Source organism: Vombatus ursinus, unplaced genomic scaffold (assembly GCF_900497805.2).
Source record: "Vombatus ursinus unplaced genomic scaffold, bare-nosed wombat genome assembly UNPS02005659.1, whole genome shotgun sequence".
Classification (NCBI taxonomy): Eukaryota; Metazoa; Chordata; class Mammalia; order Diprotodontia; family Vombatidae; genus Vombatus; species Vombatus ursinus.
The window spans coordinates 17,311,561-17,335,269 of NW_020945437.1; the positions used below are offsets into that span (position 1 = coordinate 17,311,561).

The following is a 23,709-nucleotide window of genomic DNA, read 5'->3' on the forward strand; positions in this document are numbered from 1 at the left end:
TTGGATGTCCGGTGCAGCAGCTGAATGCATGAGGGGAGATGGCTTCACTGTGTCTGGAAGTCAGAGAGAGGAAGGTTGGTGCTCAGATTCCCTTTATGACCCTGAAGAGGCCTCCTCCTTGATATTCCTCTGCTCCCATCAGTAAAGATAATGGCCAGAGTGCTGCTGCTGCAGAAGCCAGCCTCTCATTGTGCTGTGATGGGGAACAGAACGCCTACTCAGAGGTCACATTCACCGCCTCTTCTGCTTAGTCAGGTCGGCCCCCACCAAACATCGGGGGATGCCCAACTTCTAACAGCACTTTGAACTCTGGAAGGAGCAATGAGGGGATGCAGAAGGGTAGTGGACATCTGGTCTCTGATCCCAAAGCATTCGAAGCCTTTGCACATCAGCCATGATAGTATCCTGAAAGACAGGACCGTAGTGGAACATAGCTTAGTGTCATGGAATGAAAATGTTTGGAGTGAAAAAGACCAGAGTTCGAGTCTTGGTAGAGTGTGATTGGGCAAATCACTTAGCTGTTAGAAAGGAGGCAACTGGAGTAGACGACCCGTACCTCCCCTTTGAACTCAAAAGCCTATGAGCCCCTCTTTCCAAGTGCTGAGTCCAGCACACCTGGGGAATCAGAAAGGAAGCTTTCTCAGCCAAAACCAATTGAATAACAAGTGGGAATATTAATCAAAACAGAAATATATGTATGTATATATGTATATGTATATATATATGTACACACACACACACACACACACACACACACACACACAACCACAACCTTTTTAGGCCAGGAATGAAGTGTCAGAAGAATCATCTTGGCAGTGATAATGATGATTGTAGGAAATAACTGGTGGTGACCACTTTATGGGCAAAAAAAACTTGCCAAGTGGATTGAATCATAGAATTATAGAACCTTAGTACTGGAGATGACTTTACCACATTGGGTATTAGCGATAGAGAGAAACTTGGAATATAGAAAATTAGAATTGGAAACATGGATCAAACCCCAGTTCTACTACTTCTCCTCTGACCTTGGACAAATCATTTAATCTCTCTGAGCCTCAGTTTACTCAGAAAAGCTATGCTGTCTTTCACTTTTGCCACCCAGAGTCACGTACAGAGGATCACATAGAGGAGATGCTCAGTGTATATTTGTTGAATTAAATCATCTGGTCCACACCTCTAATTTGATAGGATATTAGGTAATGTAAATATTATTATCCCTATTTTACAGATAAGGAAACTGAGGCAGAGAAAGGTACAGTCACTTCCTTGATGCCACAGAGCTCTGGCACACAATAGGTGCTTAATAAATGTTTATTGTATGGTAGTATAGAGGCCAGAAGGGATGGAAAATTCCCTTTTGGCTACATACTTCATTTTTATTCCTTAGGACAAAGGCCCATCAGATTTCTTTTATTTTATGTCATCACAGTTACTACCAATATACATAATGAGGTAGTTATGGTGGTATGTGGTCTTTGGGTTTAATTTTGGATATTAGCACTTTTCCATATCTATCAGTTTGCTTGATTGAATGGCAGAAATAGGATTCAAGGTTCAATCTGCCAACTCCTGGATCCAGTGTTCTGCATAATGAGGCAGCATAATGAGGTGGTGGTGCACTGGGTAGAACACTGTTAGACTTGGAGTCATAAAGAGTCAAGTTCAAATCTTGCTTCAGATGCTTCCTAGCTTTGTGATCCTTGGTAAGTCACTTAATCTTTCTCAGTTTCAGTTTTCACAAGTGTAAATATGGGGATAATAATAGCATCTACACTACAGAGTTATTGTGAGGATTAGATGAGATAACCTGAAGGACTGGATAAACGCCAGCTCTCCATATGTAAAGCACTTTGCAAACCTCAAAGCAATATACAGATACCAGCTATTATACCTGATTGCTTCCACGGAGCAGAAGAAATGTAAAGCACTTGGAGAATGGCATAGTATGTGCGACGAGACATATTCCAGGGCATCCCCGAGTTTCCCACTTGTCATTCCATCATGGTGTCATAAGCCTCTTTAAATTTCTTTCATGTAGAAGGGGGCTTTGCTGCTTCAGAATGCAAGAACAGAGCTCTGGTTCTCACCAAAACTTTACTAAGCTAAATACCTGAAGCATATGTTGGTGGGGCCCAAGCCACACCTAGAAAGACTGAGGTCGAGGGGCTGCCTGGATGATCATTGGACCTCCACCAGTAGAGGTGTGAATCACAGGAAAAAGGGGATTAGGAAGCGATGAAAGGTATCCTAGCATCAGCATGAAATCCTGGGAGCTGGCGGGAATGTGGGCTTTTCTTGTGTGCTGAGTGAGCAGGTAGGCAGCCCCACACCAAGACAGAGGCCAGAAGAGATGGCGGACAATTTTGGCCACATATCATTTTTATTCCTCAGAATAAAGCCGTGTCGGGTTCTTTTTATTTTTGTCATCATCATCATTATCATTATATAGTTATACACTTGGTCTTTCTACTTATTTCTGGAGGGGTGGGCAAAGTCTCCCTGATGTCATAGTCCTCTTCGAGAATGAAGGACACACAACAACAGTTCTGGAAATTGGATTTTGGACACTGACCTGTCAGTTTGCTTAAAGGAAGGTGGGGTGAAGCAGCTTAAGACTGGTGCTGCTGTTTTCTTCCCTGGCCAGTCACCATCTAGAGGATTATGCTGTGTCCTGCACTTCACATTTTAGGTGGGACATTGATAAACTATAGCATTTCCCAAGTAGATTGACCAACGTGATGTGCTGGGCTGGAGACCATGCCATAGGAGGATTAGTCTAAGAAACTCAGAATGCTTAGCCTATGGAAGGGAACACCGGGGAGGAAATAAAGAAGGCACATATCCAAAGGGAGGTCATATGATAGAAGCATTAGTTCTGTTCTGCTTGTCTACGGAGGCCAGATGTAGGACCAGTGTTTAGAAATTATAGAAAAGAATATTTCAGTTCAGCATATGGAAACTATTTCATTGAGCTGTTCCAAAATGGACACGGGTTGCCTAGTTAGGAAGGGGAACAATGGGAGGGTAGTAAACTCCACTGGGGAAGGTAGGTGGCTTAGTGGATAGAGTGCCGGGCCTGGAGTCAGGAAGACTTATCTTTCAGAGTTCAAATCTGGCCTCAGACACTTACTAGCTTGTGTGACCCTGGGCAAGTCACTAAACCCTCATCTATAAAATGAGCTGGACAAGGAAATGTCAAACCACTTCAGTATCTTGGCCAAGAAAACCCCAAAGGGGGTCACAAAGAGTCAGACATGACTAAAACACGACTGAACAACAACAGAAAAAACTCACTATGAGTGGAAGTCTTCAATCAAAGGCTAGATGATCATATGTGGAAAATTTTGTTGGGGAGGTTGATGCATTGAGTAGGAGATTCAACTACCTTTGAGGTCCCATACAGCTGAGATTACATGGTTCTCTACCTGTCTGTCTGTCCATATCTGTTTGTTGAATTAACTCAGTGGGAGAGTCAGTTTTACCCCGCTTAAGCCCTTCTCTAGTGCTGTGTCATGGCCTGGAGATGCCTTTACATTCTGCCAGTGAAGCATAAACTCCAGCAGATCCTACAATACTGGAAAGGTTCCAAGGCTGGGCCTGGTGATGCATGCTGTGCCTTTCCTCCAAGACGTAGACTAGCTAAGGAAAGAAGGAACGGTGAGAGAGATATGGGGAGGGAGAGGGAGAGAGAGAGATGGGGGAGGGGGGAGAAGGAGAGAGAGATGGGGGAGAGAGAGGTGAGAGAGAGGAGAAGAGAGAGAGGCAGGGGAGGGGGGAGCGAGCGAGAGAGAGAGAGAGAGAGAGAGAGAGAGAGAGAGAGAGAGAGAAAGAGACGGAGACAAAGAAACAGAGAGACAGACACACAGAGAAAGAGAGAGGCAGAGACAGAGAGTCGTTATTAGTCAAGCCAGTCAGTCAGTCAACAAGCCTTTATTAAAGCCTTACTATGTGCCAGGCACTATACTAAGCAATGGGAATTTGAAGAAAGGCAAAAAACACTGTTTGTGCCCTCAAGGAGGTGTCACATTCTAATGGGAGAAACGACAATGCCAACCAGACATACAGAGGAGAAGGAAGACAGTCTCAAAAGAAAGGAACTAGCAGGAGGAGGAAGGCCTGAGTCACCAGGGAGACCTGCAGAAGATGGGACTGAACCACGTGTTGAAGGAAGCCAGGGCAGCCAGGAGCAAAGGTCAAGAGGGAGGGAGTGGGTTACAGGCTTGGGGAGCAGTCCGCGGTCTGTGCAGGGAGTGATGAGTTCTTTTGGCCAGAGCAGCCCCCAAGGGCCACAGAGGTGTCTCCATTTGCACCTGGTGGGTGGCCTGCACCCCTGAAATCGCCGGTCCTTGACACATCGTTGCATTAACCCCGTTGAAAAGCCCGTGGGGTTTGGATTTATCCAGCTCGCCTCCCTGGTCGCCTCATTGTGCTCTGCGTTCGTTCGACCCTAGGCTTGTTGATGTGATGACAAAAGAGTTCTTTTTCTCTCTAAATTGGCTGTGGAGAACAAGCTTCATTAGCCAGCTCTGTCTCAGCACTGTTGTGTCTGCAGTAACCAAGTCCACAGTGGTCGATGACATTTTAATGTAGCAAAAACAACTCTTTCTTTTTGGCATTCGTGAGCAATCAGGATTTTAATGTTTTATGATAATTAAATATCATATTTCATGTGTGACAATCATTAGAGGCCTATTAATGATTGTGAAGCTCACTGGGGTCTTCATTAAGTCCTTAGTATCTAGCTCTCTGTCGTGTCTGTCTTCCTCTTAGTATTATTGAACTTCGGCACTCCAGTGGGCCCCCTACCTCTTATGTCTGCAAAGAACCAGCAATCAGACTTATTGGCAGATTATCTTTCTGGGCCTGGGCTTTTATTCTACAAGTTTGCGGCTTTCTTTTTCAAACTGCATTTTTATTACTATGTCCTTGGAAAAGACTGTAAATAATCTTCCTGAAATTTATTAATATTCCTGACTTGTGCACACATGGCTTACTCTATTATTATTGTATGTGTTATTTCATTATTAATTATGTTATGTGAGTAAAATGCAATAATTTGGTTATTCACTAATTCAATTGAAAGGCAGCATTGTGTAGGGGGAGATTATTAGACTTGGAGCTAGGAAGAGTTAGGCAACAGAGCATTTTGTGCCTAAGTGCCTGGGATTCACATTCTACACTGATAGTAGCTTGTATGTGCTTAATCAGTACTTTTTTATATAAATATAAGAGGGCATCTAGATGGTGCAGTGGCTAGAGTGCCAGGCCTGGAGTCAAGAAGGCCTGAGTTCAAATGTGACCTTAGACACTTAGCAGCTGTGTGACCCTGGGCAAGTCACTTAACCCTTTTTTACCTCAGTTTTCTCATCTGTTAAATGAGCTGGAGAAGGAAATGGCAAACCACTCCAGTATCTTTGCCAAGAAAACCCCAAAATGGGGTCACAAGGAGTTGGACGCAACTAAAAACAACTGAACAACTGAAAAATAATAACTGTATCCAGCTTGCTAATTAAAATTGTTTGCAGGCATCATTAGACACCTTGGCAGCCAGGTGATGGTGGATAGATAGAATGCTGGCCTTAGAGTCTTCCTGACTCATAAATCTTCAGACACTTATTGGCAGTGTGACTCTGAGCAGTCACTTAATTCCTTTTCAGCCTCAGTTTCCTCACCTGTAAAATGAGGCAGTTGGACTCAGTGGCTTCTAAAGTCCCTTCCGGCTCTAAATCTGTGATTTCTTTTTGGCAGAATTTGCAGGGTCGTTACTGTTTTATTTTCAGCTGGTTGGCAGCACTGGCCCTGGCCCTGAGAGAGAACTGCTAGGCTTCTGTGTCAAACAACAGAGTGGTTCTGGGTGAGCCCTTTGTAATTAAAATGCCATATGCCTGTTGTTCAGCATTCCCAGTGCTCTAAGGGTCTGTGCCAATTAATGTGGAAGGAGTGCCAGCCTGGAAGTTCGGAGACCTGGGTTCTCATGCAGCCTCCACCCTCGTCTGTAGAGATGATTCTCATATAGCCTCCAAGGCCCTTAATCGCCCATCTGTAAAGTGAGATTGGACCAGAAGGTCTTTCCTGCCCTGAGAGGCTACGGTTCTGGGATTCCTTCCCTTACTTCTGTCCTCAAAAGGTGTGTCTTTAAATGCTTGATGAAGTCTACTAAGTGGGTTCTCTGGTCTCCACTGACTAGAGCCTCCCTTCCCTCGGCCATGCCTTCATGTCCGCCCTGATTCTCGGCCAGGCCTTCTTGTGCAGGATCCACTGAAAATGCCACAGGCGTTTCTTTTAATATCTCCGGGGCACCATTGTAGCACTCAGACTGTCCATCTGTTTTCTCTCATTCTCACTACGCAGACAGCCCTCACCCCCACTCCTAGAGAGCCTGTGTGGGATTTATTGGCTATTGAATGAGATGGAGTAGAACAAAGGGTTTTGAATCTGTAGTCAGGAGACTTGATTCACATTTGGGCTCCAGACAAGGCCTTTCACCTTTCTGACCCCATCAGTAAAATGGAAGTAATACCTAGATTCTGCATATAGGATTGTTTGGGGAATAATAATGATAGCTGGCATTTTGTGTAGCGCTTTAATGTTTACAAAGTATACATAGAGAATCTCATTTGATCTTCAGAACGGCTGTGAAAGGTGGATGTTATTATTATCCCCATTTTGTAGGTAAGGAAACTGAAGCTGAGATAAGTTAATTCCACCCCACCCCCACCCCCCTGCCAGGGTTACACAGCTAATAAGGGTCTGAAGTAGAATTTTAACTCAGATCTTCCCAAATCTAAGTCCAGTGCCCTACCCACTGTGCCATCTAGTTTCTAAAATAGAACATAAGCTCCCTATGGGCAGCCTTTCCTTTCTTTTCTGTCTTTTATTCCTCAGCGTAGTACTGTGCTTTTTATACACTAGGTGCTTAATTAATGCATGTTAAATTTAGTCCACTTGACTTAATTATAATAATAGCTAACATTTACATAGTGCTTACTGTATGCCAGGCTCTGTGCTAAGCACTTTGCAGTCATCTCATTTGATTCTCACAACCTTGGGAGGGAGGTGCTATTATTTTTTTGCAGAGGAGGAAACTGAGGCAAACCAAGGTTAAATGACTTGACCAGGGTCATACAACTATTACGTGTCTGAGGCTGAATTTGAACTCAGGTCTTCCTGACTTCTAGCTCGTTGATCTATCTGCTGCCACCACCAGCTGCCTCAGGGCATCGTAAACATTAAAATGATACAGCAGTGGGGAGCTCTTGTTGTTTTTAATGCCTCATGTATTTATATATACAGTGGTAAATCAGATGGCTGAGCCAGGTTGATCCCAGCCAGCACCTGGGAGCCCCGAGTGTGAATTCCCCCGGGGTTTGGTCTGCCTCTACCATCTCATTTCTAGTGTTCCAGCGGCGGCTAAATGAGCAGCCTGCTAGCGTCAGCCCTTGACAGGAGATGCTCACGGTTGCGTTCTGTGTAAGCAGGCACTCAGGCCTTCCTCCGTGGCCCTCCTCCACTGCTAACATTTCCTTCCTTTCTCCTTCCCTGTTGAATGTACTTCATCTGTCTCCAAAACCCCTGAAGAATAGCTTTCTCTTTTTGTTACTGCCCTGGGTGTGTGTAGACACAGAGATTCCTAGTCTGCATTTATCTATAGAGCTTATGGGGATCACAGAAGGGACCTTTGAGATCACTTGATCTGAATGATCTAATTCTACAGGTGAAGAAACCAAAAGTCAGGCCAAGTAGCTCCCCTGGGGTCACAGACTTAATAAATGGCCTCATTTGGGACCTGAACTTAAATTTCCTGTGTCCCTTTGCTGTGGACTTTCTGCAGCACTACGTATAAACTTGTGTGTGTGCATGTATATATGTGTGTATATATACATACATATATACATATATATATACATACATATACATATATACATACACATACACTGTTTTAATTTTTATTTTAGCCAGTACCTGGGATGTAATTTGTGTGGGGACCCCTGTCTACCAAAGCAGATCAGCAAGGGATCTGCCAATTTAGAGTACTGGAAAGTTGGCTGGGCCACCCTGGGTCCAAAGTCTTCCTGACATTGAGGCCCAGCCCTCTCCACACTACTCCAGACCGCCACATGGATGTGTATCTACAGGTACATGAAGGACAATTTGGTATAAGAGGAAGGGGAAAGGAAAGAGAATAAGCATTTATATAGCACCTACTACATGTCAGACACTGTGCTAAGCACTTTACAGGTATTATCTCGTCTGATCCTCACAGCAACTCTGGGAGGTAGGTGCTATTATTATCCCCATTCTACAGATGAGGAAACTGAGGCAAAAAGAAGTTAAGTGACTTGCCCAGAGTCACACAACCAGTCAGGGAGATCAAATTTGAACTAAGGTCTTCCTGACTCCAGGCCCATTTATCTACTGCACCACTTATTGGTCCCAAATTTAGAGGTTTAGTGGAAACAGTTCCAGATATATATTCATAAGTGACCTGATTTGATTCTCACCCCAGAAACTTACTAGGTGTGTGTCCATGTGTAAGTCTGTTAATGTCTCTGAGCCTCAGTTTCTTTATCTTTAAAATACAAATAATAAAATACTTATACTTCCTACCTCACGGAGCTAACGAAAATGCTGCATGATTTTTCAAACCTGAAAGCATCCTGTAAATGTGAGTTATTACCACTGTTATTATCCAGTGTGTCCCAAAAGTCTCAGTGCAGTTTAAAGCTATTAAACATTTTAAGCTACATAAATATGTGTATTCATATAAAATATTATATTATATTATTATAAATATTATATGTAATTATTTTAAAAGCTGTCTCTATTTTAAGGTAATAGCTTAAAGCTTTTAAGCTATTAAAGCTAAAAATAACACTAAGACTTTTGGGACACCCTGCATCCATCATCCTTTTCGTGGCACAGATGTAACCATGGGTGCTCAAAGACTGTGCTCTCTGCTAGGTGTGGTCAAGCTAAAAGGACTTTGGGTGTGAATAGGATGATGCTGTATTATCTAAGAGCTGACCCAGCTGAACTGAGAGAAGTTCCTTAGCAGGTCAGCCATGGAGAAGAACATTCCTGGGCCACAGCAGCTCTTCAAGGTCCCCAACGGTGTAGAGGGGGTTCTGAGCTGTGGAAGTGAAGGTGGCGTCCACACAAACAACATCAAAGACCCTTGAACTAGTGAAGGATCCCTCTCCCTATACACCTGCATATTCAGGAATTCCCTGCCTCACTTGGTGGGCTGGTTGATCCCACAGGAGGGTGGGTATAAATGGAAGGGCAAGTCAGACCAGTGACACTGCAGAGAATCTACATTTCTTGGGCATCTGATCTGTGTCTCTGGCCTTGTACAGTTATCCCGTCCACATCACAACTTTCCCCATCGTGGTTTCGATATATTACAGATCGGCATAAGAAATTAAACGGGAATATTTGGGGAGTTTTGTGGAAGTTGCAGATAGCCCATGAAGGCCCGCAGACAACACAGAAAAAGTTTAGAAATTCAGAAGTGCATAAATATATTTATAGTATTGCATAATATCAACATATTTTATCTTTTAATACTGTTAAACACTCCGTAAAAGAAAAGGAAAAAATTCAGGGAGGGCCAAAAAATTTTACATGGCTTTTCCATATCATGAGGGCGCCATGCCCCTAACCCCCACAATGTGGAAGAAGTAACTACTGAGATAAATGGTGTTAGAGCAAAGTCATGCTAATCAGTACACTGTTATCCAGGCCCACAGTATCCATGAGTGAACTCTGTGGATCATGGTGTACATGTGTAAACATCCCTACCTCAGGTTCTTGAGAAACACCATGGATCAGGGTGCCATTTTCATTTTTACAATGAATCAGATCTTATGGGTAGATTACAGGGGAGATGTAAACCCATGGAAGTGTGCGCTGTGGGTATGTATATAGCAGTGAGGAAATTCAAATCCATCTTTAATTTATTCTCTGCTACTAACTGTTTATATCTCTGGAACGATTAGCTTGTCATAACCTTGTAAACAGGATCCTACCTTGTGAATTTGCTAATTGTCATTCCTGGTGCAGACATTAGCTGCTGTCTCTTTGTGGGCCATATTGTAGGGTTGTCCTTCCTACTCTCCTTTCCTTCCCCTCTCCCCACCTCCTTTAAATTAAAAACTTCTTGAGAATAGAGACCGTGACTTCTGACTTGCACTGTAGCGGGTGTCCCATAAATACTGCTGACTGACTGAACAACAGAAAGGCCTCATTCCTTTCAGGATTCTGACTGTCAGATGAAGAGAGTTACGGAATTTGGCATCACATCCTTATTTTGCTGAGTTCAGGATGCAAGTGTTTATCCAGGACAAAAATGGGCTTTCACCTTTAGGCCTGTTGAGAAGCCCCATGTATGGTTTTGTTTGGAAAATCAGGGTTAAAATAGGTCTCATCTGCTTTTAATCTGAATAGTAAATCATGGCCGCCATCCTCTTGTTTATTTTAGCTGCTTAGTGTAATAGAAAAAGCCCTGGATTTGGACTGTGACCTTAAGCATATCTTTTCCCCTCCCCAAGTTTTGTTTATTTCTTTTGCAAAGTGAATGGGTCACTAATAGTAAGAGAAACACAAATTAAAATGATGCTGAGGTTGCCAAAGATGACCAAAAAATGGGAGCAGTCAGTGTTAGAGGGACTATGGGAAAATAGGCATACTAATACATTGTTGGTGCAGCTGTGAATTGGGCCAACCAATCTGATAGCAATTTGGAATTATGAAAGAAGATGAATATAACAATGTATAATTTTTTTTAAAGTATCATTAAAAGAAAGCTGAACTCTTTAAAAAATGAGTAAGCCAGTAATGGCCTTAGGAAAAAAAATGATGAAACCCCCCTCCTTCCACATGACAAAGAGATGGAGGACTACAAGGGCAGAATGTTGCAACGTTGTCTGCTTTTATCTTCTAGGTATCTTGACATAATTGTTTTTGTTACCAGGAAGCGTTCACTCTAGAGGGGTGGTCAGAAATTTACTATTCCAACCCCATTTCTCCATCTCCCTATTATCTTAAAGTGAGGAAAAGGAAAAAAAATTTAAATAAAATGAGTGCTTTATACTGAGTGAATCCTAAGATGCCTTTCTGCTCTAAATCCTATGATCCTCTTGCTTTTAGGGATGAGGGCATTTTATACTCGAATGCGGGCTGAAAGAAAACATCGCTGTGTTTATTGTTTAGTCCTTTGTGGTACTCCTGGTCCTATGTAGAACTGTACCGTGTTAGTGGAGAGTCTCAGAATCTCAGGGTCGAGAAGGACCCTAGAAACCATCTGGGCCAATGTTTATTGGAATGAGAATCTGCTCTATAGCTCGGACAAGTTGTCCTACAGCCTCTGCTTGAAGACTTCTGGTGAGGAGGAACCAATTATATTCCAAGACAATCCATCTCACTTTCAGACAAATCTAATTATTAGGAAGTTTTGTTTTTCCTTTTGTACAACCTAATTTTACCCCTCTGCACCTTCTCCTCTTTATTATTATTATTATTTTTTTGTTTAGACAATGGGGTTAAGTGACTTGCCTAGGTTCACACAGCTAGTAAGTATCTGAGGCTACATTTGAACTCAGGTCCTCCTGACTCCAGGGTCAGTGCTCTATCCACTGCGCCACCTAGCTGTCCAGCCTTCTCCTCCTTAGTCTTAGTTCTCCACTCTAGGACCAAAGAGAACAAGTCTAATTCTTCTTCCTTATGTTGTTGTTGTTGCTGTTTAGTTGTGTGAGACTCCCCCCACCCTTTTGGGATTTTCTTAGCTAAGATACTGGAGTGGTTCGACATTTCCTTCTCCAGCTCATTTTTACAGATGAGGAAACTGAGGCAATCAGGGTTAAGTGACTGGCCCAGGGTCACACAGCTAGGAAGTGTAAGCCTCAGCCAGATTTGAAATCACAAAGATGAGTCTAACTGACTCCTCATGACAATCTTCAAATAACTGAAAATGGCTGCTGTGCCTAACTCCAACCCCCAGCTCTTTTTTTCCTCCCATTTCCAGTATTTTCGTTGGTCCTAATATGGCATGGGCTTAGGGCTCTATCTTACTTGCCTTATACCATATTGTTCCAATGCAGGAGACTGAACTGTTCTGTTTTCTGAACACACCCCCTCCCACTCGTACACCTTTGCTAACTCAATTCCCTGTACCTGGGGTGTCCTGCCTTTTTTCTCTTCATGAGCTGAATTCTTACCATTTCTTTAAAGGTCAACTTAAAATGTCACCTCCTCCAGGAAGTCTACTGTGATCCCTCCTGTTAATCATGACTATCCTCCAGGACTTCACGTAACACTTTGTTTAGAGCTCATATTGTGTATTCTGGTTATCTGTGTTTATATCTTACTAGTCTGTAAACTCCATAATGGCAGGTACCGTGTTTTGTCTTTGTATTTCTTCTAGCACACAGTATGTCTCTACACATAGTAGGTGCTTAATCACTATTTGCTGTATGAATGAATGCATTCATGACTTGAATGAATGAATGTTGAAGATAGTAAAAAGCCCTCTGTAATAATACTTCCTGTTTACTTGGTCTAGGTTCCAGACAGTAGATTGAAGGTGAGAGGTTTAACACTCCATTATCACTCACCCAAGGCAACCTGGTGCCCTGTTTGCTTATGTTTGAGGCATTGTCTGTCTCAATTAACAGCTCCTTGGAATTTGGACAGAATCATGGACCCAGCGTAGTCTAGTGCCCTCCCAGATCTGTGACTCTCCTCTTTCCCTGTACCCTCAGAGGTCAATTTTGCCATCTATGCCTCTCAGCCTGGTTTTGAGGGGGAAGAGAAGGTCATTCTGTTTTGATAAATTTGTTAGACCTTGGTGGTTCTGTCCACACACAACCCTGCAGCTTTAAAGCTGGGCAGTGCCGTAACCTCTGTTTCTGTGGCAGCTGGTTTATTTAATAAAAGCCCTTCCTTTCTTGGTGCTTAGCCAAGCTGGTGGTGTAAGTAGTCCCCACGCATGGTGAGTGGTCTGTCAGTCTGGGGTAGATCATGCAGCACCCGCAGAACGGCGGCTTCCTTCTAATCTGAAGTGTCCATCTCTCTGCCACTAACTCCTTAACGCGCTCATAGAATTCAAAAGAAAGTGTTTGGGAGAGCCTCTCTAGAGACAAGGCCCTGTGTACATGTGCATTCCCTGAGCTAGAGGCATTTGAGTCTGCTCTTTGTAATAATATTAATAGGAATTCCCATTTCCTTACGTCTTGATGATAACAAGGCGCTTTCTTCACATGCCACTGTGAAGCAGGAAAACAAGGATTGTTAGTTCCCATCTTAAAAAATAAGGAGGCTCATTTGCCCAGGGTGACTATAGGTGATAAGTATACGAGCCAGAATTTAAACCCAAGTCTCCAGAATCCATTCCAGCTTGCTGTCTGCTGTAGCACACTGAGTAGAAAGAGGCAGCTGGGGGATCAATGGGTAATAAAGCACTGACTTGGACTCAGGAAGACCTGAGTTCAAATCTAGCCTCAGACACTTATTAGCTGTGTGACCCTGGGCAAGTCACTAAACTCTTAGCCTTGATTTTCTTATCTGTAAAAGGGAATAGCTTGCCTCCCAGAGTTGTTGTGAGGATCAAATGAGATAATATGTGTAATAATATTGGAAACTTTAAAAGCACTATATGCTTGCTTGCTATTATTATAAGCCACTTCCCTATAATTATATTTCTGTTAATGTTTGTCTATAATTATATTCCTGTTAAGCTTTCAAAACAGCATCTTTATTTACTCTTTAACATGAGATTTCTGGATTGTGTTGTAATAATTGCAATTCATATCTGTATAACACTTTAAAGTCTACAGAACCCTTTCCTCCAAATGTCCTGATTAATGGAGGTAGTGCTGTCATTGCAATTAGGAAACTGAGATTTCAGAGAGATTAAATAATTTTCCTAGAATGATTTGGATAATAGAGATCAAAGCCCAGGATTTGAACCCAGGCCTTCTGACTCCAAGGCCAGTGCTTGTACCATTATTACACTACACTGTATCTACGACGTCAGATGACTTAACCTTTTTCACAGTGTAGCCAGCTTTCGCCAAGTTGAATAAATGACTATATGGTATAGGGGGAGTAGTGGATTAGTACATTGGACATGGAGTTAGGAAGACCTGAGTTCAAGTCCTGCCACAACCATTTACTCTCTGTGTTATCATGGGCACACTGCTTTCCCTCTTTCTGCCCCCAACTTCTCTCATCTGTAAAATAAAGATAATAATAATACCTACCTCCCAGGGATTTTGTGAGGATCAAATAAGATCATATGTGTAAAATACTTTGCAAACCTTAAAGCCCTATATAAATGCTAGTTATTATTAGTATGTTTAACTGTGTGGAGGTAAGCTGAATAGAATGGTCCTCAAGGTCATTAGAGGGTGGAGCCTTGAACTTGACTTGTGGATTTTCTGGATATCCTTTTCTTGTAAATGACATCCCTGAGGTTTATAGAAACATGTTATTATTGAATGGTTTTTCAGTTATGTCCAACTCCTCGTGACCTCGTTTAGGGTTTTCTTGACAAAGATACTGGAGTGGTTTGTCATTTCCTTCTCCAGCTCATTTTACAGTTGAGGAAACTGAGGCAAACAGGGTTACATGACTTGCCCAGGGTCACACAGCTAGTAAGTGTCTGGGGCCAGATTTGAACTCAGGTCTTCCTGACTCCAGACCATAGAACGTTTGAATTCTTTGGGACCTTAAAGATCTTCTAGCTTCATCTCCTGCCTAATGGAGTTGGGTCTGTTGTACTGAGTTCCTTCCAAATAATAAGAATCCCTCGCATTGATAACAGTCTGTTACGGTTTACATAGTACTTTCATATACAATATCTCATTTTTATTCTCAATATGCAAATACAAAAGTGTGCACAAAATAAAGACAAGATAATACGGGGGGAAAGGGGCACTATTAGCCAAGGGAATCAGGGAAGGCTTCCAGTAGAGGTGGCATTGGGACTTCATTTTGAAGGCACCTAGAGATTCCAGGGTGGTTATAAAGAATGCATTTTGCAAACCATAAAGTGTTTTGTAGAAATGCATTTTCACTGTCATCCTCATTCTCCTCATTGGGTACGTACAATGCTTTGCAAAATCTGAAAGTACTCGGTCAGCCTGGGCTGTAACCAATATATTATTGCTCCCGTGCCACGTTGAACTGTGTTTTTCCTTCCTGCTGAAAATGCCCAGGGTTAGATCAGTGTCCCTGACCTGACAGGCCTGTTTGTCTCCTAGATCACCCAGCAAGCCTTCAGAACCCGTCCAGGTTGCGGACTCCACCTCCTCCACTGTCTCACGCCCACACCCCCAACCAGCATCACGCGGCCTCCATCAACTCCCTGAATCGAGGGAACTTTACGCCCCGCAGCAACCCCAGCCCAGCGCCGACAGACCACTCTCTTTCCGGGGAGCACCCCGTTGGCCCCCCAGAGTCTGCCCATGCGCAGGACAACTGGTTACTCAACAGTAACATCCCGCTGGAAACCAGGTAGGTTTGGTACCTCACCCCTTGTGCTGTCCCAACATTTCCAGAGCCTAAGGGCCAGAGACGGAAGCTGACCTGCTAATTAGAGCCGCGGTGCTGTTCTGATTATTTGGGGGAATGCGGACAAACTGAGTGGAACTAGGTAAATGATAGAATGGCAGGAAAGGGGAGGGTCGCATATGGGCAGCACTGGAGGCTTGGGACCACATGAGACTAAGACAGAAGCTGGATTCTTCTCACTGCCAGTCTCACTCACGGTATAACAGATTTAGAGCTGGAAGGGTCCTTAGTGGTTATCAAGTCTAAACGCTCATTTTCCCAGTAAGGAAACTGAGGCTGGAAGAGATTGAGTGCCATCTTGCCCGGGGACCTACAACCAGTGAGTGTCTGAGGGCAGGCTTCAACCTTCTATCTTTCTCATTCCAAGTGCACCTCTCAGTCCATTAGCCAGCACTGCCTCCCAGTTCATTTCTGTTTGATTGAGCAAGCCTTCATATACCGCAATCCATAGATAAGTGTTAGTCCCTACCTGCTTTTGGGTTGGTGAGGGATAAAACATAAACACAAATGTCTGTAAACTGCAGGAATATGTGAGACGTATATCATGGAAGTACAGATAAAATGCTCTATAAGGGGGTGAGGTTACACTTTTTTGAAAAGCTGGTTTGGAATAGCCTAAAATACAGTGTCAAGGACAACACTTGTAGGTAGTGGCGGTAATATTGATCAGCAATCTGAAACTCCAAGAGATTAAGTAATTTGCCCATCATCACCCAGCCAACCACCAAGAAGTACCTAGGGTGGGATTCAAACCCCAGTCTCCTGACTCCAAGGCAGGTCCCTTTTCTATAATACAGCCCTAGGTAGAGAACCTCAGGCTGCTTGGGTATACTCTACATATTCCAAGAGTCAGAGGAAGGCCTCCACTGTATGGGGTGGATGGATACTCAGTGGAGGGCTTCTGGAGAGAGATGGTTTAGGACCATGAAGGATGGCATACTCACACCCATGAGGTCCTAGGTCAGTTGGCATCAAAGCATAAGAAATGTTTCCTTATGTTTGCCAGAGTTTTGAATTATTTTGAAGCCCATCTGTCCTAACCTTTCCATTTTGCAGATGAGGTGGCTGAGGTCCAGGGATGTAAAAGGATCTGCCCATGACCATATGGCAAGTTAGTAGAAGGGGCAGAATTTGCGTTTGCATCTCTTGACTCTGAGTCCACAGCTCTTTTCATTAATAGCATCCCTCTTAAAATCACAGATCCAAAGCTGGAATGGCCCTCAGAGGCCATCTGGTACAACCCTCTCATTTTACAGATGAGGAAACTGAGGCCAAAAGAGGTTAAAATGACTTGTCCAAGTACTGGTAGCAATCATCAGAGATGAGCTTTAGACCCTAGGCCTCTAACTGCAAAGCCAATGTCCTTTCCATTCTGCTACCTTGACACCTAAGGGGAATTTTCCTGGAAGGAAGGAAGAAAGGAAGAAGGAGGGAAGGAAAGAAAGAAGGAAGGAAGGAAAAATAGGTTTGTTAAGCACTTACTATGTGCAAAGTATCTTGCTAAACACTTTACACATACTATTTCATTTGCTCTTCACAACAACCCCGGAAGGTCAGAGCTATTATTATCATCCTCATTTTGCAGATGAGGAAACTGAGGCAGACACGGGTTAGATGACTTGGGGAGGGACATACATATAGTAAATGTCTGAGCCCGTATTTGAACTCAGTTCTTCCTGACTCCAGGCCCAGGGTTCTAGCCATTTCACCACCTAGCTGCCATGAAAAGAATTAAAAAACAAACAAATCCCAAAAGTTTAAAACTGTAACCAGTTACATAGATTAAAAGTGTTTTTATTTCTTTATCTTTGGAAAGAGAGGATCAATAACCTATTTAAGGAAGTGAAATAAATCAATACATTGAAAAGATTTACTCATCTAGCTATGCTTGGCACATAACGATTGTACTTGTGCTAGCTAATGCAGAAAAGATGGCGCCTGTTAGACCTTAATGAGAGGATCAAGGATTGCTGTGTTTTTCTCTCTCAGAATAGTTCTTCAGAAAGAATGCCACCCAGACAACCTGCATACCAGCCACTTAGTTAATATTGCTTCTCTTTCCCTTGTACTCTGCTTCTCTGCATGCTTCCTCCTTTGCTGTGATCATTAACAGTATTGGATAATTGTATGTCATTCATGGCCTTACGTAGCCTAATCAAATCTCCATTATTGAAAATATGTTCATTGAATTACTGCCCACGGCTGCAGCAAGTGATCAGGCGTTCAGTGTTCCAGATTTGTCCAAGAGATTGTGAGAACTGTGCGGTTTGTTTTGTTACTAGCTTTTGCCACTCACAGGAGGGAGAACTCCTGGTGAGGACTCATCTCTCTAAACCCTTCCCCTGGTCCTTCATGGGGGAATAAAGCAGGCCCCATTTGTAGGATCAGGAGCTGGATGGGACCTGAGACTTATCAGGTGGTCCACCCTCCTTATTTACAGAGAAGCAAACTGAGACCTGTCAAAACTGTGACTTGTCCATAGTAACATACATAGGGAATAACGGTTAAGGCAGGATTTAAGCTGGAATCTTTATTCCATATCCCTAATCCTACCATTCAGTCACGCTGCCTCTTACCTCTGGAGCTAACTACCTGTGTGACCTTAGGCAAATCACCAACCTGGGCCTCAGTTTTCTTATCTATAAAATGAGGGGGTTGGGCTGGATGGACTCTGAGGACCCTTCCAGCTGTAGACCTAAGGTCTGTGAAATCTAGCAGAAAGAACGTTGGCCTTGGAGTCGGGGAAACCTGGGTTCCATGGCCAATGCTGTCCCTGGCAAGGTTTATGAGTCAAATCTTTCTGAAAATCCATTTCCTTATTTGTAAAATGGGAATAATAAAAGCAGATACAGCCTACCTATGCTGTGAAAAGAGGGTTATAAATTGAACTATGAATCATACTCTGACCTCTCTGGACTTTATTTTCCTCATCCTTTAAATGGGGAGAACCATCCTTGTACTACATCACTCACAAGGATGTTAGGAGAAGAAAGTGCTTTATAAACTGTCAAGCACTATAGAAATGCAAACCACTATCATCATTGTCTACTAGAGCACAGGAGAACCTTTCCAGGTGTTTAGCGGACAGGTTCTGCAAGATAGATCGAGTTTGGCTCTAATAGGCAACAGGTTCCCAAATGGCTCAAGTGGAGTTGAATGTTTTTCTCTTTCCTGATTTCCAGAACTCGTGAAGTCAAATGATTAGGGATGGGAGTGCATTGTTTCTGTATTTAAGAGAGCATCCGACTGGCATCTGAAGCCCTACCCATCTCCATGACAACAAGGAAGTAAAGCACCGCCATTACTGCTGCATGGGGACCACAGTCCTAAATCTCTCAGCTGGATAAGTGGATGCTCTGCCTTTCAGAGTAGGGAGTGAGGCATGCATATGCAGATAATGTTCTGATTAGATTCTGCTGCTATGTGAGCACACACAGTGAAGCTGTCTTCTAAATACAGTGTGGAGGAGGAAAGAGAATATGGTTGTTGATTTTAGATGGCCAGGAAAATGTGGGGCCACTGAGGAAGGTGGAAGACAATTCTGCTGCTGTAGCCTCCTCCCTGACAAAGTGTTGTGGATAAATGCCAGTTGAGTTTGGATAGGACAGTTGAGTCACTCGTTCATGAGAAGTACACACCTCGCCCCCTCTGTTACCCACCACCACCCCCATCCCCATCCTTCTTCTTCCTTTCCTCTCTCTTTATTTAACGGACAACATGGTAACAGTAGAAAAAGCATCATCTTTGGTGTCAGAGGTTTGAATCTTGGCTCTGATACATGGCTTTGGGCATATGAGCCTCAGTTCCTTCTATTGTAAAATGAGGGGGGTTGGCCTTTATGGGTGCTGAAGTCTCTCCCAGCCTTGCCATTCAGGTGAGTCCTCAGTTCCTTCCTGCTCGAGGAATGGGTACGTACCAATGTCTTTCCTCCCTCAGCATCAGGAAATTCTGTCCTGTTCGGGTCTCTGCAGTTGTAGTGAGTTTATGCTGGACTCTCTGGATCTTGTTCTGAAGAACTCTGGTTACTCTGGATCTTGTTATCATTCTGATACCGGCACTTGGGTCTTTCATTTTATTGGCATTAGACCTGACAGCCAAAGTTCAGCACGGTTTCTTAACTTCTGGTCGGCAGAGGCTATCAGAGGAATAACATAAACAAAATCAGAGATGGGAAATGCAACAGGGTGTGGGGAAAGTGAGATTATTTTTTGATCTCCCTCTATGTGGTGAGGCACACTATGGTATACTGGAAGGATGGATTGATTTAGAATCAGAGGGGCCTGTGATGGAGCTCTGCCTGGCTCTCCTTTTCTCCCTCAGTCCTTCTTCCTTGCTTCCCTCCTGTTTGTTCATGTTTGTCTTTCCCTCCCTCCCTTCCTTCCTTCTTCCCTCTCTTCCTGTCTTCATTCCCTCCCTTCCTTCCTTCTTTCCTCCCTTTTTCTTTATTCCCCCTTCCTTCCTCCCTTAGCTTTTTGCCCTCTTCCTTCTTTTCTCCTTCCTTCCCTTTTTCCTCCCTTTGTTCTTTCCTTCTCTGCTCCCTTCTCTCTTTCCCTCTTCTCTTTCTTCCCTTCTTCCCTTCTTTTCTCCTTCTCTCTTCCTTTCATCCTCTACCTCCCTTCTTTCTCTCTTTTCCACCTTCCTTTCTTCCCCTCTTTTCTCCTTCATTCTTCCCCTCATTCCCTCTCTCCTTTCTCCTTTCCCTTTTCCCTCCTCCATTCCCTTCTTCCTCTCTTCCCTCTTCCTTCCTTCCTTCTTCCTTCCTTCCTTCAGTCTTCCTTTCTTTTTCTTACAAACACTTATGAAACACACACTTTGTGCAAAGCTTTATTCTAGAGGAGATATTTTTAAAAAAACTTAGTTGACATACAGCTTCTGTCCTAATGGAACTTACAATACCAGTTGTGTAAATTTGCACTGGGGCATCTCACTTTTGTTCCCTGAAATCTTCCCAGAGCCACAGCTTTCCCCTTCCCCTGATATAATTCTTATTTGCACAGTAGACGGTTTTCTCCTTGTGCACAGGAACTATGTTGTGTTTCATCTTTGAATCCCTAGCATGTATAGGGTCCTTCACATCACTGGTGCTTGATCAGTTTTGGTTACCTTGAACTGAATCTGTAAAATGGGGATAATATCTACATTATAGTGAGAAAAGCTCTGCATAAGCTCTGTATATGCCATCAAGTGCTATTTAAAATTGATCTGTCATCACTCCTACATTCCTAGGCATTTTTACCCATATCTCCTTGACACAATGGTCCATTGCATTGGGGTATACAGGCTTCTTTTTCCCGAGCCAGCAGATTGAGAGATGACTTCCTCTTGGTTGAAGTCTGAATGAACATGGCTTTTCATTGCTTTTTAAAGATCCTGGCTTGGTTTTCCTAAGAGCTAACGAAAACTCTTGGGAGGCCAGTCCTTTTCCAAGAGACATTGCAAATTCCTTTCATTTGAGTGTAGGAATATAGGTTATGGAAATGCAAAAGATGGAGGATGCTGATAGTGAGCATTATCAAATGGGGCAGGAACATGGGCTTGTAAACCTGGACTGTCAGCATTGGCAGGGGCTTTAGGGATTATCTGTCCACCCACTCCCACCTTTGTATAAATGGAGAAACTGGGACCCAGACAGAAGAAGTAACTTTCCAAAGATCACACAGTGAATTAGGGCCGGAACCCGGTAGCTAATAGCTAGCATTTGTCCAGTGCTCTAAGATTTGCAAAGCAATATACATACGTTCTTTCATTTGATTCTCACAATAACCCTGTGAGGTCGGTGCTGTTATTATCATCCTGTTTTATAAGTGAGGAAATAGAAACCCAGAGAAATGTAAGTAAATATTTAGTAAGTACCTACTATGCACCAAGCATTGTGCTAAGTGCTGACAGTAAAAATAAGGAAAAGATAGTTCCTGCCCTCAAGGAGCTTACAGTCTAATGGGGAAAACAGTACACAAAAGAAAGCTGAAAAGGGGCAGGGGCAGAGTCCAAGAGTCACTACTTATCAAAAAAAATGAAACAATCCTGGCTCTCAGGAAGCTTATATTTTTTCAGAGGAGACAACACACACATATGTAAATATGTAAGGAATAAATCAGAGTTTGGGAGGGAGGGTCCTTGCAGTTGTGGGGGAAGGGTCAGAAAAGGCTTCATCTAGAAGGCAGTACTGATCTGCCTCTTGAAAGAAGAGGGGAATTCTTGGAGGTGTTGATGAGGGAGTGCCTTCTAGGGATGGAGAAGAATGACCATTTCAAAACCACAGAGATGAGGTATCAAGTGGGAGGAACAGAGAAGTCCAGTTTGCCTGGATTGTGGAATGAAGCAAGGAGAATTATGTATAATGAAGCTAAAAAAAATATATTGAGACCAAGTTAGGAAGGGCTTTAAAAACCAGATCAAATGGTCTTTACCCGAATTCACACACTCATTTAATATATTGTATCTGGAACTTGAAGTCAGTTTCCTTCAACTCCAAATTCAGCATTCTCTGAGCTTCCCATCACTGCTAATCTCCTTCAACCCTGTCTTATTATAATTATATTTTGTTTTTTAAGGCAACTATGTGGTGCAGTATATAAAATAGTGGAATTTGGAGTCACGAAGATCTGAGTTCAAATCCTGCCTTAAACACTGGCTAGCTGGCACTGGGCACTTCACCTCTACCTCAGTTTTCTAATCTGTTAAAATCAGCATAATAATAGCATCTACCTCTCAGGGTTGTTTTCAGTGAGATAATAATTATAAAGCATTTTGTAAATTTTCAAGTGCCATAGAAATACTAGCTATTTACTCTCATTATAATTACAATTGTATTTGAAACTCGATTATGAAGAGACTTGTCTAAATGAACCGCATATAGCCGGGCTTTGCTCCTGGAGGGGAGATTGAATTTGAGAGGCCTCACTCAGCTTCTTGTACCAGAAAATCTGAAGGCATCATCATCTCCCCTGCCTTGATTGGTGCTTGAATGATTACCTTTGCCAAACCCCGCCTTGGTCTTCCTGGTGAGCACTGTGTGTACTGCTGAAAGCAAAGAGACTGAAGCCGTTGTGTGGGCCCCTCGTGTGCCCACCGCTCTCTGCCCAGTGCCCTCTGAGCCATCCCAGCGCCTCTGCCTGAGGCTTCCCCACCGCTCGGCTGTACCGAGGGTAAGCTTAGGGCCTCTGATGCTATTTGTATATTCCTCCTACACTGGTACACAAAACAGGTAGGGCCTCTATAGATGCTTGTTTTGTTGAGCCGAATTCATGTGAAGGAAACGACAAAGTGTTTGCCAGAGAGGAATTCTCTGCCTGAATTACATACCAGTTCAGTGAGCAGAGGAAATTATGCCTAATTCACTGCCCAAATTTTCCCTGTGCTTCAATGAGGCAAATAAAAAAAATTCACGTGGCCCCCAAATCCCTTATATTCTACAGAATGTGTGCTGATCCTGCTCATGTCCCTACTTAGCATCTTAGAATGGATAGGACAATGGACTTAGAGTTGGGAAAACCTGGGTTCAAATCCTGTCTAATAATTGAACCCATGGGACCTGATAAAAATCACCAAAAGAGAGGGTACAGAGAAAGAAGAGAAAAGAACCCAGCATCAAGCCCTGCCTCTAATAATCATTTTGAGATTTCTCCCCCCCAAAAAACAGATTTATTATATGAAGTATTTATAAAGTGCTGTTTGGGCTGTTCTTTCTGGACATTATGCCTTCCCTCCCCCTTTGTTTGGGCTGTTCTTTCTGGACATTATGCCTTCCCTCCCCCTTCTTACTAATGTCTTACAAATAGCCCAACTCAGCTGTCCCTGCCTCCATGAAGCCTTCCCTGACTGTCCTCCTCAGACCTTACTTACATTCTATGTAGCTTTACATATTTCTAATACACTTACATAATGCATATTATAATCACCAGGGTTGGTTTCTTGCTTTACTAGACTATAATTTTATTAGGGCTACATCTTAGCTAAATTTTTCCCACTTCTAGCTAAACCTTTACCACCTTCTATGTAAACCTTCCCTACCTCCAAACACAATGCTCCGTAGATTCATATTAAATGTTTGACTTGTTAAATGAATTATTATTTAATTGAAAATAGACTATGCTGAGTGCATGAAAAAGTCACAAATTAAATTCTGAAGATGGTGCA

At 43.1% G+C, this 23,709-nt stretch overlaps 1 protein-coding gene across 1 annotated transcript in view; it reads left to right on the forward strand.

Annotated features, from left to right (window-relative positions):
• LOC114032701 (teneurin-4) overlaps positions 1-23,709 on the forward strand; it is a 412,175-nt gene that overhangs the window by 79,799 nt on the left and 308,667 nt on the right. The window contains exon 4 of the mRNA XM_027848083.1: positions 15,261-15,513. Coding sequence (XP_027703884.1) covers positions 15,261-15,513 — 253 coding nt within the window. The remainder of the gene's footprint in view (positions 1-15,260; positions 15,514-23,709) is intronic.